Source organism: Callorhinus ursinus, unplaced genomic scaffold, assembly GCF_003265705.2.
Source record: "Callorhinus ursinus isolate GAN/ISIS: 27379988/994484 unplaced genomic scaffold, GSC_fseal_2.0 scaffold13, whole genome shotgun sequence".
In the NCBI taxonomy this organism is placed as follows: Eukaryota; Metazoa; Chordata; class Mammalia; order Carnivora; family Otariidae; genus Callorhinus; species Callorhinus ursinus.
This window is the reverse complement of record NW_027397075.1, coordinates 12,480,144-12,493,489: the sequence shown is the minus strand read 5'-3', so window position 1 is coordinate 12,493,489 and position 13,346 is coordinate 12,480,144. Positions and strand designations below refer to the sequence as shown.

The following is a 13,346-nucleotide window of genomic DNA, read 5'->3' as shown; positions in this document are numbered from 1 at the left end:
CGTCAGCAGCCCTGCAGCCTTCACTGTTGCCTGGACTGCCCCTCTGTCCTAGAGGGGTCACCCTGCCCGGGCCTGCCCCGACAGAGCCTGGCAGTGCTGGCTCTGCCCCTTGAAGGGGCTGTGAGCAGAGCAGGAAGGAGCTGGTCTCCTTTCTTTGGGCCCCACCCAGGACCCAGGCCTTAAGTCCCCAGCTGGGGGGTGAGGGCTCTGAGACTCAAGCCCAGGGAGCAGAGGAACAGGGCACTGGAAGGCGACATTAGCTCAGCATGTGACTCGGTGATAGACCAAGCTCGGAAGGGCTGGTGTATGTGTTGTTGTTGTGGGTTTGTTGTTGCACATTCCAGGATATCAGTATTTTAACAGGTTCTAAGTGCCTTTCTATCGTAGCTTATGTTTTTCCTCCTCTTGGCTCCATTGCTGTTAGCATAGAGTTTAAAAAAGAAAAAAAAAGAGATAAGCTAATGACTATAACAATATATTCCTCCATGTGAGAGGAAGTTTATAAAGAAACAATAAAATGAGTTGCAAAGATGGTTTCTGTCTTGGCTGTGCCATGAGTGGGGCCGCCCTGCTCGAGAGCCCCAACTGTCCTGTGCCTGGTATGGGTTGCCCACCCCCAGAATGCGGCACTCAGAAGCCCCGTTCCGGGGCTTCCTTCCAACCCAGAGGCTGCCACAACTGCCAGGTCTGCTGCTAGGAGGGGGCAGGGTGCTGAGGGGCCAGAGATGGAAGATTCTGGACGAAGCATCATGGGTTCAGGTCCTCACCTTGCCACTACCTGCTGTGACTTTGGTGAGTGCCTCCGCTCTGGGGGAGACACAACTCCCTGGCCTCGGTCCAACAAGAGTCTGGCAAAGGCTTCTCTTTCCCAGCCGCACTGGAGCATTCCATCCAGATTCCAGAGATGCTAGGGGAAAGGCGGCCTGCGGCAGAGCCGGGGCGCAGGGCTCTGTACCCGGTGGGAAGGGTGAGGAAAACCTGAGGACAGTGAGACTGCAGGAGGGGCCTGGTGTGGGGGCCGTGAGCCGGTCCGGGGCAGCTCAGCGGGCAGGGCTGGACTGGCTGGCTCCTGGCCAACCTCACCCACCCCCAGCCCTGCGGGGTATCAAGGGCGCGTTAACAGGGATGCAGTGCCGCTGCCTCCCTCTCCCCGCTGGCAGGAAGAGCAGCCTGCCTGCTGGAAGCTGGATGTGTGCACTGAGAAATGCGGAAAAGACATTTATTACCAAACTATAAATTAAGAGGAGGTGGGCAGGGTGCAGTAGGACGAGCTGAGTGGTCACGTTTTGGGCATCTGTTCCTTCTCTCTGTTCTCCTGGGCCTGGATCCTGAGCTCCTCCTGCAGGCGCTCCCAGGCTCGGACCACCTGGGGACGGAGTTAGAACCAGGCAGGGCAGTTGAGTGGGATGGCCCTCTGCTCTTCCCAGGCTCCGCACGGCAGTGGGCAGGTCTGAGCTAACAGCTTGGGAAACAGAAGTGCCCCCTTTACCAGTGTCCAGCATTCCCAGGGGGACAAGGCCCAGGCACACCACACTGTCCACCAGCTAGTGGTCCTGTTCCCTCAGAGCCATGGCTGCTGGGAGGGCCACTGTCCAGGGTGACATGGGGCCCAAGCCAATTCAGTCCAATCAGTCAGGTCCTGTAGAGCTGAGGCAGCTGGAAGGAGTGGCAGTTTAGGGGGGCCTCCCTGAGGCTGGGGCACCAAGGAAGGGCCCGGCACACCTTCCTGCCTGCCAAGTCCTAACTGCCTAGGAATGAAGGATCCCCAGTGAGAAGAGGCGCCTTGGCTTGCCCCCCCCCCCAGCATCAAAGAGCACTCACCTTGGACTGCAGGTAGAAGGAGCCACCCACGGATTTATCGTTCACCTTGAATAGGTGTTCATAGTTCTGCAGGGGAGGGGAGACGGTGAGAGGGTGTGCGGTCTCGGGGTTACAGAGGCAGGGGAAGCTAGGAAATGACAAAGAAGGAAAGCCAAAGGGTTCAACCCTGATGCCCCGTGTGTCCCACTATGCAACCCCGGAAGCCACTATCACTGCTCAAGGACAGAGAAGTGGACAGGTGCCCACGGGAGGAAGGGGCTCTGTCTCTGCCACTGCTTGCCTCGGGCCTAGAAACAAGAAGCTCCTGCAACTTAGGAGTCCAAGCTGGGTGCAGCCACAGCCTCCACATCTGCCTCTTTCCGCCAGGCCACCCTCACTCCTCCTGATCCTGGTGGCCTGACCCCTCAGCCTGCCATTCTGGTCTGCCCAAGCAAGACCGGTCTTAGAGTGCCAGCCTGGTAGTCTCACCTTCTGGATCTCCTCGGGGCTCAGCTTGGAGACATTGAGAATCTGCTGGGCCTCCTGGAGGCTGAGGCCAGACAGGTTGGAGGCAGCTGCAGACTGGTGTCCAGCACGTCCTCGAGCATCAGCTGCTGCCCGGCTGGCTGTATGGATACCGGGGTGAATGCTCAGCCCTCAGCGGCCCAAAGGTTCCCCTGGGCCTTCCACGTGGGCAGCTCAGCCCACCAGGTGCATGGGAGAAGATAGGTGCAGGGACCAGGGAGCATCCCTTCTCCAGGAGTGGGTTTTTTTGGGGACTGGATGGGGAACATATGAAGTGAGGACTGACCCCACTGGAGGAAGGGGCAGGTTCTGGTCCCCAAGACCATGAGATGTCCCTCTTCTCTCCCCTACCCCCTCATCCCAAGTGACAGCAAGTTGGGGAGCTTGAGGCTACAATGGGAAGTAGGATGAAGCTGCAGGTAGGAAGAGGCAGTAACAGCTCAGTTGAGACCTGGCTGCCCACCAGCTACCTAGGCCACAAAGCAGGTGGTTTGGGTGACCTCTTCCCTTTCAATGGCCCTAGAATCAGTAGCCATTAAGCTTTTTCTTAAAGGTCAAAGAGTAAGTATTTTAGGCTCTGCAGAAAAATTGAAGTCTGTGTTGTAATTACTTGACTCTGCCTTGTAAGCAACCAGAGGGTATGGCTGTGTTCCACTAAAACTTTATTTAAGAAAACAGGTGGCCAGGTGAACCAGCCTGCCAACTCCCGCCTCCCTGTTCATGTCAACCAGTTTCCCTTTCATGAGAATGTCCCAAAGTCCAACAATGTCCCTCACCCCCGGAAATGCCCCAGGCTGCCAGAGGGTCCCTGCATTCACTATGGGCCCAAGGTGAACGGCCATAGGTAGGAAAGGAACCCCCAGCCCAGGGGGAGCCAGGGGCTCAGGCTTACCTGCAAACTCCTGCCGCAGGGCCCGGGCAAAGGCCCTGCCCACCACCTGCACCCCCATCACAATAATCTGGGCCAGGTATTTGGCCTGTGGACAAAGCAGGTACCTGGTTAGCAGGCTGCATTCTCCAGAGATGGGACCCTGGAGAAGGCTGCCAAGTGGCTAGGTCTCTGAGGTAATGAATAATGAAGCACAAACAGCAGGCACAGGCAGCTCCTTCCAAAGTATCCTGATAAAGAACCTCTGCTCTGGGTGGCTTCAGAAGCAATACTATGGCCTAGATCCAGGACCAGGGGCTGGTCCCAGACCATTAACTCACCCTGCCATCCCAGGCCTTCTGTGCTTCTGAGATTGGCGGCTCCCAGCTTTCTTCAACCAGCAGGGAAACTCAGGTAGCCTGGAGCCACCTCAGTTCTCCCAAGATTATTCACCACCATTCCAATCAACACAACAGAAGTGAACAAGACTCTCCACCTTTAGGCAGCAAAAAGCCCAGGAGAGGGTCATTCAGACAAAGGTACCAAGGGCCAACTGCTGAGGGAGAGGACTGGCCACCAGTTCCTCCACTGGTTCAAACACATGCAGTCAGCTAAGCTCTGCTCAGCACCCGGCCTACAAGGATATACAGAAGCCAGCCATGCCCTCAGAGCTTCTCACACTGACCCAGCCCAGCAGGGAAAGCGTCTACAGTGGCGCAGCAGTTTTCTACCTAGAGATGGCGTGGTTCAATGCACCACGGAGGGACAGAGAGTCTCATGAAGCATGCCCAGGAGTGAAGAAAGGCAATGGAGGGAAGCCTCAGTATGAGATGGAAACTCTGGGAAAAGAGATTTCTACTGGGCTGGATTTTGAGGGCAGGCAGAATCACAATGGGAGTCCTGGGGCTTTCTAGGCACAGGGACCACGGCGAGTCCAACAGGACAAAGTGTAAAGGTTGTCCTGGGAGCAGCCAAAAGCACAGGGGACTTGTAAAGTCATTAGAGATAAGACTGAGAAGGTGGCTGAGATAGGAAACTGTACAGACCCGATTGGGAACAGAGATTACATACAGACAGCACAGGAAATGGCTCGGTGCGTGCAATGGTACAAAAGAGGGTGTGCAGAGGACCTGGAGAGCACTCACTGCAGGTCGACACTGCTTACAGGCACAACCCAGCGGTTTCCCTTTCTCTTCTTTGCCCTTGTTTGTTGTTAGATGTTCCGTCAGTCAATAAGTATCAACTGAGCCTGGGTGCCAGTCACTGTGCCAATCACATTCTAGTTACTGGGCCATTTAACCCAAAAACTCAAGACACCGAGGCACAGGGAGGTTTAATGATCAGCCTGAGGACAGGTCTAGTACTCAAGGGGAAGGTGGGCAGGAAATTCCAAATCGGTGCTATTAGCCATGGCATCTCCAGGCTGCCCACCCCACATAGGATCCTGCAGGGAGGGCAACTGAGCAACCTGACAAGGATCAAGGACACAACCCAGAGGCCAAAGAAGGGCTCGTCAGATTGCAGTGGAATCTGGACTCCAGAACTGGCCTGGTTTGTCTTCCAATGAACCTGCCCTCACGGGCAGGGTGGGATGTTTGTTCTGGGACATTAGCAGTAATTAATAAATGGAAGTGGGTTTGGATTTCACAAGTAAGTAGAAATTTCATTAAGTCCTGGATTTCACACCAGAAAGCAAAGCTCAGCGAAGACTCGCCCCAGTGATCAAAGGGAGGGGGCAGGGCTGCAGCCAGCTGTACTGTGGGTGTCAAGACAAATAATGGATGCACTGCAGGTTGGGAAGTTGCCCAACTTCCCCCTCCGCCCCCAAAGCCCCTCCCAAGTGGGACAGGAGGTTCCCAAATGGGGTGCTGGTCCTGTGTGAGGTACGGAGAGGCTCAAAGACCAGTAGGTGACTTCAGAGGGTTCCGTGGGCCTGCACACCCTTCGGGCCTCAGACCATCCGTGCATCTGCCTGCCACACACCCGAGGGTGGCCCCACTGCTCTGCCCTTACTGCCCACAGACTTCTCAGCAGTGCTGGCTGCTGCTCAGTAATGAACGTTAAGAACAGAGAATGCAACTGCGCAGCACCCCCAGCCACTGCTGCAGGCTTCAAACCACCGTGGCCTGGTGGCCTGTCATTCCTGCCGCCAGAGCTCCATGGCTGCCCCATAGGCTGGAGTAGCCTGCGGTTTCAAAGGCCACCCCGGATGGCCAAGGGCGCTGCCTGGCTGGTCCACAAAGGTTCCTTTCGGAGGCCTCTCCAGGGGAGGAAGTGTGGCGTGTGGTCATACAGACAAGCTTTGGGATCAACTGTGTGCGAATCCCAGCTGCGTGCCTGGCACAAGCTCTCAGGTTCCCTCAGCCTGTTCCCTCACCTGTGAAATGTGGCCAACAATAGGGCTGTCAGGGATTCGATTAGATAATGCTTGCAAAATGCCCGGCCCAGAACCTGATGATACAGTAGGTGCTCAATAAATGTTGCTTTTCATTTATTACTCGTCTTTGTTTCACAAAGCTTGACAACGGTCAGACACTATGGAGTAACAGAGCTTTTCCCAATAAGGCAACTCATTTGACATATCTGCTGATTCCTCAGGGGAGAAGCCTGCAAAAAGCCAGGTGACATGCCAAGGGCAGTGAGAAGCAGTGTGGAAGAGGAGGGAGAGGGCTGCTTTGGAGCTATAACCTGGACTCCTGGCTTGTCTTCTTGTTAGCTGTGTGGCCCTGGGCAAATTACTCAACCTCTCTAAACCTCACTTTTCTTATCTGCAAAATGGGGAAAACAGTATCTTCCTCTTGGGGGGCTGCAAAGTCCTCAGGAGGCAATCCACATAAAACCAACTGGCAGTCAGCAGCAGGTTCAAAGTGGTCCAACAGCTGTCTTTGCTTCTGGACCAGTTCCTGCTTGTCTAGAGATCATCCACCTATTCAGTACCCAGTGCCAGCTGTGGATCAGCCATGCTCAGAGTTCTGCCAGTGACAAGAAGTGATGAAGACAGCCACTGGCTAAGGCCTGTCCTAGAAAGTCCCAAAACATCCCATAGTCCACTGACTGACACTTGGGCCTGAAGACTCTGGACAAGAACAACGGCATCCAACGCAGGCCAAGCTGCCAGTCAAGGAGCAGAGGTCAGAGCCACAGGCCGGCAAGCCGGGGACCCACTGTGGATGACACACATGGTTTCTCATCTGAGGACCAAAGCTCTGCAGCTGGGGCAGAAGAGCACAGGCAAGCATTAGGGGACACTCAGGAACGTGGCTTATCTCATGTTAAGCACATCAAGAAAGAAAACTGCTTTCAGACAGAACCATGTGCAATGTTCCCTTCAAAGCCCAGTTCCAGGCTCTTCGGTCGGTGGGCAGAGACTGCCACTGAGACTAACCCCCTTCTCAAGGAGGCACTGAGATGGGAGGGGGGCTTTGTTGACCCAGAGCCCCTGCAAACCGCCGTTGGCATCACAACTAGGCAGGAGGGCAGTCAGGACCATGGTATGCCTGGGGGCCCCGCCTATGGCTGGCACAGCAGCCCAACTGGTATTTGAATGAATGTGATAACCAGGTCACCATCCGCAAAAACTCTATGCCCCCAGACAGGGTTTCCAAATTCCTGTTGCTACCGCTCCCTCTGCTGGAGTGCTTCGGCCATCCCCCAACACACACAACTCTCCACTGCCTGCAAAATCAGTCCACTTCTCGGCCGGACATTCTCAGCTCTGTGGCTACAAACAACTTCTCTGCTTTTCTCTCCCCTCACCTCTCTCTGCCCTGCGGCCCTATCATCTACTTCTAAATCAGCTAGCTCTCTTACCTGTTTTACCCCAATGTCTCCCAATTCACACACCATACAGGTCACTCTTCTCAAGTATTCAATGATTTTAGCGTATTCACAAACTCTGTAAATACACTAAAAAGTACAGAATATTACTAGTTCCAGAACGTTTTCATCACCCCCCGAAACAATACCCATTAACCTTGAATGTCCTCCCTACTACTCTGATGCTCTGTCAAAACCCAACATCCTTCAAAACGGTACCGCTCCCCACCCCAGTGAAACCTTTCCAGAACACTATCTTTTCCTATTAATATGCTGTCGTACTTTACAGACTTGCCCGATTCTTCCTTTAGGATACAAACTCCTCCAGAGCAACATTTTACTTGGCTCTTGAGGGTAGCTCAGAGTTACACATGAGAGGGACCCGGTTCAAGGGTTCGTTGTAGGTCCTCAGAAAAACGGCAGCGACCGGACTCAACTCGTCTCTGAAACAGCTGAAGTGACCCTGAAGGAATCAAACTCCCTCAAATTCAGGGTCCTTCTCAGTGAAATGGGGACAAGGACAGTACTAATTTCATAAGCATTAAGTGAGAGAATCCACTAAGCCCTCAGCTCAGGGCCTGGCACTTGCAAGTTGTTAAGTTATCCTTATCATTGGTTAAGAAGTGGCTCCCCAAACCGACTGCCTCAATCACTTGGGGGAACTTCTAGAACCTCCGGGGATAGAGCTCAGGACACTGCATTTTTTTAAAAGGTCCCCAGGTGACATGTCGCAGCCAGTGTGGCCCAGGTCTGTGGATGGGCTCCAGGTGCCAATGGTACCGCAGAAACGCTCAGCTTTCGGTGTCGCGGGGCCTGGTCAAGCCCCAGGTGTGCCACTTCCTTGGCAAAGTCTCGGAGCCCGTTTCGTCAGCTTTCAAAACGGACAATAACAAGCGACACCATCAACTAGCTGCGGGCCCGCGCAGGGGCTCCCGGGCCGGACCTGGCCTCCCGCGGGGGCTGTGCGCACATGGCGACCGCCTCTGCTGGGTATTTTCCGGCCGGCTACGCCTGCCCTGCCTTCCGGTCAAGCGGCTCTCCGTGGCCCCGGGGCCGAAAGCGCCCGCCGAAGTCCTCCCGGCGCGACGCCCCAGGACCCCGGTTCCCGCCGGGCACGCAGCTGGTGCGCGGCGCCCACAGCCCGGCCGGAGCTCGCCGCCCCGGCCCCGAAACGGACTCCCTTCCCCGCCCCCCCCGAGCAGCACCCTACCCGGGGCTCACCATGGTGGTCGTTCCGCCCCGGAGTCGCGGGCTCCGGCTTCCTGGCCCCGCGGCTCCAACTCAAGGGCGGCCGGCGGGTCAGAGGTCAAGGGAGAGAGCGCGTGCGTGACGCCGCGCTAGGCATGCGCACTGTTCCCTCCAGGGGGCGGGGGGTATGTGGTGATGTAGTCAGTGGGCGGAGTCAGAGGCGGAGTCGGCCTCGGTCTCCGGCTCAGAAGACGACCGGGGGCGGGCGATGGGCGGTCCCAGGACCCAAGGTATCCCTCACGTTTATCCTGCTGCGCTAGATGCAGCAGCATAAATACATCTGTCAAATGCGGGGCAATTTCTTCCCTTCATTTTGCCAAAATATTTGGTACTAAAAGATAGGTAATAAACCTACAACACCCCACGAACATGAGTAGGATGCCAAAGTCTCACAAATATATAAGAAAACAGGAAACCTCAAAACAGGTTTCCTTCTAGGTTCCTTCTGCCTGGGAAGATCTCACTCTCTCCTCCAAGTTCTTGCTCAAGTGTCACCTTCTCAGTGAAGCCCACCCCGCTCCCCTACCAACGCTGCAACATGTCCTGCATTCTTTTGTGTTTTAGTAACGGCTTTGAGATAAAGTTCACTATTTTAAAGTGCAGTGCTTTTTAGTGTATTCACAGCTGTGCAACCACCACCACTAGAACACCAGAACATTTTCATCACCGCCCCAAAACATCCCTACCCATTAACAATCACTGCCCCTCCCCCAGCTCCTGGTGACCACTAAGCTTTGTCCTGTCCTATGGCTTTGTCTGTTCTTTTTTTAAGCTTTTATTTATTTGACAGAGAGAGCCAGAAAGCACAAGTGAGGGGAAGGAATGGCAGAGGCAGAGGGAGAAGCAGGCTCCCCAGTGAGCGAAGAGCCTGATGCAGGACTCGATCCCAGGACTCTGGGATCATGACCTGAGCCGAAGGCAGCCGCTTAACCTACTGAGCCATCTGGGCGCCCCTGGATTAGTCTGTTCTGAACAGCTCATGAAAGTGGAATCGTACTGTATGTGGCTTTTTTGTGTCTGGCTCTCAGTCCCCTCTATTTTCCCCCCCAGAGTTCTTAATCTTACTTACCACCTTCTGCCATATTATTATAATTCATTTATTTTATGTTCACTGTTTATAACCTGTTCCTTCCCACTAGAATGTGGATTCCTGGTGGACAGGACTTTTCTCTTTTCTCCAGTCTTGGACAGGTGGCTGGCACAGGGAAGGTACTCGACACGTGATTGCTGAATTAATGTTAAGTCAGGCTGCCTTGGACTATGTTTTGGACCACTGCCCTTTCCTCCAACGCTCCAAATTCTTTCTTCCCTCAGTGCAGTCGCTGCCCTTCCTTTTGTCTGAAATGTTCTTCTTGCGGCTCTGTGGGGCCTTCACGTCTCAGCTCTCATCTTAAAGGTCGCCCCTCAGACTGAACACCCTGCTCTCCCTGCATCTCAGCTGCTCCCTTTTCACATAATTTGTCCTCTTTTTTTTTTTTAAATGTTTTATTTATTTATTCATGAGAGTCAGAGAGAGAGAGAGAGAGAGAGAGAGGCAGAGGCAGAGGGAGAAGCAGGCTCCCACCTAGCAGGGAGCCCGATGTGGGACTCGATCCCAGGACCCTGGGATCATGACCTGAGCCGAAGGCAGACGCTCAACCATCTGAGCCACCCAGGTGCCCCTGTCTTCTTTTTTTAATTAAGTAATATCTATGCCCAACATGGGGCACGTTGAACTCACTACCTGAGATCAAGAGTTGCATGCACTACCAGCTGAACAAACCAGGTGCCCCTATTTTGTCTTCTTTACAGCTTTCTGCACAGTTTGCTTACTTGCACACGGTCTGGGTCCCCAGCACAGGAAGACTATAACAAGGGCCCCGAGAGGCCTTATCTCTCCTGTTCATTACTATGTCTACCACCCAGAGCACTGTCTATGTGCTGGATGAATGACTGAACTCACAGCAGCTGAAAAGGACTCAGGAGCAAAGTGAGACCTGGGACAAGGGGGAACCCAGAGCCAAAGTGCCCTCACCCATCCTCCTGTCCCCTTCCCCTTCCAGTCAGCCCAAAGACCACAGCAGCGCAAGAGGTGGCCAGGTTAGAAAAGTTTAATTGCTGAAAACATCCAGGGTATATTCAGGCCAGTCCCTGAGGGGTTCACACCCCCCTCGATTGGGCCATCAGCTCTGTAATGCCCCCTTCTCCTGGTTTCAAACCTGAGGAGGAGGGCAGCTGGTCCCTGGCCCCCGAGACTGATGCTGCTCCGAATGGCCTGGCAGGGAGCCAGCCCCCAAGGCTCTTGACTAGAAGTGGGCCAGCAGGCAAGATGGGATGGCGTGTAACAACTGAAGGTGCTGGGCGAAGCCAGCCCAGGCTGGGACCAGCCCAGGGGCGTGCTACTGACCCCCACTCCCACCCCACCCTACTGCCACGCCCCTGGCTCCACATGCTAGCAGGCAGCGGAGAAGCAGCCAGTCCCACAGAAAGCAGAGGTGCAGACAATCCACAGGAGTTGCAGCGGAGCCCAGAGGCCACGGAAGTGCCCAAGGCCCAGAGGAAGCCAGGGCTTTTGGGACAAGGTGTGCCAGGGCCAGGAGGCATCTTCCAGTTTGAGGGTGAAAAGTGAGGTGTGCAGGGGGCACCACACCAGGTGGTTCTAGGAGGTGGCAGCGGCCGGTGAGGCTAGAGGTAGCAGTGGGCAGGCTAGTCCTGGGGAGACAAACCGAGGGGGAGGGGGGTGAGGGGTCTGGGGAAGCGGGGTAACGTGGGCTGCAGGGGGAGGGAGGGGATGCCAGGGCCCTCTTATCTACTCACCCACTCGTCCTCATCCACGCCTTCGAAGGAGTCTTGGGGGAGCGGGTCCTCCCGGTTCCCCAGCTTGGCCACCATGGCATTTAGCAGCTAGGAGAGTGGACAGGAGAAGAGGTGGGAAGGGAATAGGACAGGGCTTCCAAGCCCAGGAGCACAGGATCTCACAGTTTGAACCCCGACACGCTTGTGAAGAGCCATGTTCATCAGAGCCCTGACAAAGTGGATGGTTCTCACAGGAAGAGCCACTCAGCAGAGATCAGGGTGCCCGAGGCAGATGGACACGCGGCACTGGGGTCACAGGGCAGCTCTCTCTGCACACTACCTCAGACGCTCAAATGGGCACCGGGGTCAAAACGCACTTGGGTCCAAAACCCTCGGCTCTGTTTGCGTTGGGCCAGGCGGGAGGGAGGCCTCTTTCTGCCCTTCCCTGCCCTTCCCTGAGTCCTGTGTCCTGTGGGTCAGCTTCAGGGCTCTGGAAGGTCTCCCCATCAAGCTGCCCAACCGAGAGACGGGAGGGGAGACACTGGCTCCTGCCCCAGCCTGGCTTGGACTAGAGAACTGGAGGGCAATCACCACGTGCCGCCAGGACCCCGTGCATGCCACAGTGACCAACCGCCTCCCAGGCCTACCTCCTCCTTCTTTTGCTGGTCTGACTTCTCTTCCAGGTAGAGTGCTGAGGGTGGGACCCGTCGGGCAGGGGCTTCACGGGGGGCCTGGCTCACTGGGGTGGGGGAGCGACAGCATCGGACATTAGCAAATCCCTCCAGTGTGGACTCCTTGCCCAACCCTTTGGCCCCATTCCCTAGGGAATCTTGTGGCAGAGACCCCAGAGGAGGCGACAATAGCTACCTCACCCTCTGTTCACAAGGCCTGTCGTGGGCACCCGGCAGTGTGTGTGCACACATGCGTGCATGTCAGGGGTGGGAAATGTGGTGGAAACACAGACCCTGGGCCCTGCCCTCAAAAGGCTCAGAGTCTGAACCTGGAAATGCAAATCCTCGGGAGTGCCGGAGGTTTCTGTGTGCCAGCAGGAACAGGGGATCTTGCCCCTTTGTCCAATCCCTACCCACTCCTGGGCTTCCTACTCACCACCCTCCAATTCCTCATCCTACCTGGGGTCATGCCGGCAGGCTGCAGGCTGATAAGCCGGGGCTGCCCATTAGCACCTCCCAGCCAGGCGCTGGCACTGAGCACAGGCTCCCAGCTCACGGCTGTGTCTGGGAAAACATCATCCTGGAAGAACTCTTTCTGTAGGGAAGGAGAAAGGAGCTACCCTGAGGCACCTACCAGAGACCCAGGGCACACCAGCATCCCCTGGGAAGGGGATAAGATAAGACCCAGGACCCAGGGCTGGGGTTTCTGCCAGTTTCAGAATCTCAGCAGAGTAAGGGGTACAGGTGCCCCAAAGAGCACTGAAATGGGACCGTTTGGTGACAGGGTCAGTCAGGCCTCAAAGCCCCTGAGAGGGGCTGGGAAGGGAGACTAGGTATTTGGGGTGCTGGGCCCCCAACCTCACCCTGACTCGGGGTAGCCGGAAGGCGACAGGCTCCAGGGAGGTCTGGCGAAGCCGTAGGCATCGGGCAAACTCTACTTCCCGCACGTCACATTCTGTCTTGGGCAGGAGGATGAAGCCCTGGGAGAACAGGGGATTCTGAGCTGACACCTGGGCCCTCACGGAGCGCCAGAACTATGGCATGTCCCCAAACCAGGGAGCTCTCTGGAGGAAAGATACCCTGATCGGCAGCCCTGATTATCGCCTCTTTCTATGGAGATTTCATGCTACCAACATAACTTGTTCAATGCAGAGCTGGGGAGACGCATGTGTTAGCACCATAGGGCATTTCCACTGACAGACCCCACGGATATAATAGATAAGCTCCACAGCACGAGTAACAGTAAAATCAGCTAAAATAATTAAGAAGTGATACCCTGGATGTTTGCTGCCCTGGCTTTTAATTTATTTGTAGGCTCATATAACTTAAGGCTTTATGGTTTAACCTTTAATAATGGTGGAGTTTAACGCAGGCACACCCTGGCCCAGTGACCGGCTGACCCCACAGGCCCCTGCACTTCCCCATCTGGCCAGGAGAGGGCGTGGGAGCCCTGTTCCCACAGATCAAGGAGGACCAGGGAGCGTCCCAGGCTCACCTTGTGTGGGTCAGGGGACGTGAAGCTATTGCACTCTAGGAAGAAAGGAGCCTCGGGGAGCAGCTCGTACAGGAACACGCGGGTGTCGCCCTGAGACGGGAGTGGTGAGAGTGAGGCGGCCAGCTAAAGCTGCCTTCCTCCCCACTTC

The 13,346-nt window shown here is 55.5% G+C and overlaps 2 protein-coding genes across 7 annotated transcripts in view; both read right to left on the bottom strand.

Moving 5' to 3' along the window:
• Positions 1-300: 300 nt before the first annotated feature.
• On the bottom strand, positions 301-8,377 carry PAM16 (presequence translocase associated motor 16). 6 transcript variants are annotated; one of them, XM_025859110.2, is made up of 6 exons: positions 8,231-8,329; positions 7,004-7,099; positions 3,218-3,302; positions 2,290-2,426; positions 1,822-1,887; positions 301-1,462 (listed from the first exon to the last, which is right to left on the bottom strand). In XM_025859110.2, exons 1-6 carry the CDS (start codon positions 8,231-8,233, stop codon positions 1,379-1,381), a joined length of 471 nt encoding a protein of 156 aa, XP_025714895.1. In that variant the 5' UTR covers positions 8,234-8,329; the 3' UTR covers positions 301-1,378. The 6 variants fall into 6 exon arrangements, with proteins under 6 accessions (XP_025714895.1, XP_025714894.1, XP_073755693.1 ...); XM_025859109.2 differs by having other exon boundaries at positions 301-1,366; positions 8,231-8,328; XM_073899592.1 differs by lacking the exon at positions 8,231-8,329 and adding an exon at positions 3,535-5,570 and having other exon boundaries at positions 301-1,366; positions 7,004-7,278.
• Positions 8,378-10,329: 1,952 nt separating this feature from the next.
• The window catches only part of CORO7 (coronin 7), a 57,152-nt gene continuing 54,135 nt past the window's right edge, over positions 10,330-13,346 (bottom strand). The window contains exons 23-28 of the mRNA XM_025859106.2: positions 13,199-13,288; positions 12,567-12,683; positions 12,163-12,298; positions 11,680-11,771; positions 11,054-11,140; positions 10,330-10,948 (exon numbers count right to left, since the gene is read on the bottom strand). Coding sequence (XP_025714891.1) covers positions 10,943-10,948; positions 11,054-11,140; positions 11,680-11,771; positions 12,163-12,298; positions 12,567-12,683; positions 13,199-13,288 — 528 coding nt within the window. The 3' untranslated portion in view covers positions 10,330-10,942. The remainder of the gene's footprint in view (positions 10,949-11,053; positions 11,141-11,679; positions 11,772-12,162; positions 12,299-12,566; positions 12,684-13,198; positions 13,289-13,346) is intronic.

Excerpts from the sequence above, each read along its gene's own strand:
- PAM16 (XM_025859109.2), bottom strand. Across the intron at positions 1,888-2,289 it reads GCCCCGAGGAGATCCAGAAG|AACTATGAACACCTATTCAA; the intron begins GTGAGACTACCA and ends CCTCCCCTGCAG. Across the intron at positions 1,367-1,821 it reads CCTTCTACCTGCAGTCCAAG|GTGGTCCGAGCCTGGGAGCG; the intron begins GTGAGTGCTCTT and ends CTCCGTCCCCAG.